We start from the raw sequence: 2,346 nt of genomic DNA on the forward strand, positions 1-2,346 counted from the left end.
GAGGGTTTAAAGTCGCTGCGGTAATGGAAGATAAACCTCAGGATATCGATCACATAATATTCGTTATTCATGGGATTGGTCAAAAGAGAGATACCGGAAAGATTATTCGTAATACAACTTTGTACGTAAATCATATAACTAACAATTATTATGCATTTTAAGAAGAAATCTAATACCGTTCTTTATTGTTTGTTAGATTCAGGGATTGCGTAGATTGGTTGAAACAGAAATACTTTCCTAATTCGAATTACAGAGTTGAATTTTTCCCCGTTGAATGGCGATCGTCGTTGAAACTCGACGGAGGTACGTGGTTAAAGTTTACAGAGTGTATCTATTTTTAGCTATACATTTACTCAATCAAGTAAATCCTACTAAGCGTTGTACATAAACAATAATTTCTAGGTATAGTAGAAGCTATCACACCATTTAGCGTAGTGAGCATACGGCACTTGTTAAATAACTCGGCAATGGACATACTCTACTATACGAGTCCTCTTTACGGTGGGGAAGTAAGAGCAGGCTTGCAGAAAGAGTTGAATAGATTATACTTCATGTTCGCTAGTCGTCATCCCGGATGGAAAGGGAAAGTCTCGATTCTAGCACACTCGTTGGGATGCGTAATCGTTTATGATATCGTGACAGGTTGGATGGGTCCGGATACGAGACCGCCGTCCCCAGAGACTCAAGAAATTTTCAAACAGCGATTACAATTTCCAGTAAGTGTCAGTACATCACACGTACACGTTGCCTAACGTTTATATACGACGAACATAAACTTGATTCAACGTACCGTTTAGAGATTTTTCGAATAAATTTTTTTCATCGTTCCAGATTGAAAATTTATTTTGTTTGGGTTCTCCGCTATCAGTATTTCTCGCATTACGTACACCTCTATCGAACAAAACAGACGTGATGCCTCAAGGTTTATGCAAACGATTTTACAATATATTTCACTGGTCTGATCCCGTAGCTTATAGAATGGAACCGCTCCTAGAGAGAGAATATAGCAAAATTGAACCGGTTCTTATACCACCGTACGGAGGAGGGGAGGGCCAACAAGCGGAACAGCCGGCTCCAACGATAACTAACGCCGACCAACCTTTTCCTACTTCAGGTACAGCTTCAACAGTTTCCATACGTTTTATCTTCGCTTTATGTACATATGTCTAAGGTAGATTGTGTTTAGTTGCAGACACCGATGAGAGAGACGAAAATCCTGTAGATATATCTAATCGTACGCCGGACAAAGGTTGGAGTCTTTGGGGATTAGTTCGAGCTGGCTGGAACGTTAAGGAAGGTGTTCCTACGTCTATCCAACCGGACCAAGGTAAAAATAATATATATACATATCGGCTATCTGTAGATTTTCGTTATATGTCTCTCTTTCTCTCTTTGGTAGTGTCTCATCCGATTTTCATCTTGATTTTCTCGCGATGGTTGCTCGTAGTGAAAAGTGTTCCAAACAAGGCTTGCTGAGATGTGAAAATCGAGTGAGACACAGATGTACAGAAACGTTAACATTCATAGAATAATCATATGTCTTTGTACTTCATTAGAATTAACAGAACGATTGGATTACGTGCTCCGAGCGAGTTTAGGAAGAAATTACTTATACACATTAGCAGCTCATACAACGTATTGGAGCAATTACGACGTAGCCTACTTTGTGCTAACACGACTATTCCCAACGTTAGAAACGTGATGTTGGTTTGTACATCTATTTAAAACGGAATGCAATTAGATTCTACGAAAATTTACTAGTCCACTAGTAGGCCTTTAACTAAAATTCAATATCTTAAGTAGGCCTACCGACAAAACGATCTGTGATAATGGGGGAAAAAAAGGATACAATAATATCGTAGATTATACGCAATTGTTTTATATCGCTCGCATAATTTAACATTAGCACGGTCGAGTTTCACATCCAAAAAAAAAGACAAACAAATAACGAAATACGATTTTGCCTCAGAGCCTGAATCAGAGTCGACTTTACGTATTCTAAAATATTGCCTGTTTATAACACGCATATCATTCCACGATTTAGCCACTCCAGCCCCCTGAGAAATAGATTACTTCTCATAATTTTATATGGGAATATCGTGAATAATTTAATAGAAAATCTGTTTCAGGGTATTCATACATTGAAACGTAATTTTAAAGCTTGAAGAATAAAATTCCAAGTGAATTGTGAATTCCAAAAAATTGTATTCCCATAAAAAGATGACAATTATTTTTCTGGGCACTTGAGTGGCACCCCCATAAACGATAGGATGAATATACAATTATTTAAATGATCGAATCATTTTGTTGTTGGTTATTAGCAAATTTATTTTGATTAAAGAAACA

At 37.4% G+C, this 2,346-nt stretch overlaps 1 protein-coding gene across 1 annotated transcript in view; it reads left to right on the forward strand.

Annotated features, from left to right (window-relative positions):
• The window catches only part of LOC108623811 (phospholipase DDHD1-like), a 2,730-nt gene extending 384 nt beyond the window's left edge, over window positions 1–2,346 (forward strand). Inside the window, exons 2-7 of the mRNA XM_026812630.1 lie at window positions 4–121; window positions 197–303; window positions 403–716; window positions 832–1,114; window positions 1,187–1,327; window positions 1,557–2,346. Coding sequence (XP_026668431.1) covers window positions 4–121; window positions 197–303; window positions 403–716; window positions 832–1,114; window positions 1,187–1,327; window positions 1,557–1,702 — 1,109 coding nt within the window. The 3' untranslated portion in view covers window positions 1,703–2,346. The remainder of the gene's footprint in view (window positions 1–3; window positions 122–196; window positions 304–402; window positions 717–831; window positions 1,115–1,186; window positions 1,328–1,556) is intronic.

The sequence above is a fragment of the Ceratina calcarata genome, unplaced genomic scaffold (genome assembly GCF_001652005.2).
Source record: "Ceratina calcarata isolate Rehan_Ccalc_2016 unplaced genomic scaffold, ASM165200v1 scaffold291.2, whole genome shotgun sequence".
Taxonomy (NCBI): Eukaryota; Metazoa; Arthropoda; class Insecta; order Hymenoptera; family Apidae; genus Ceratina; species Ceratina calcarata.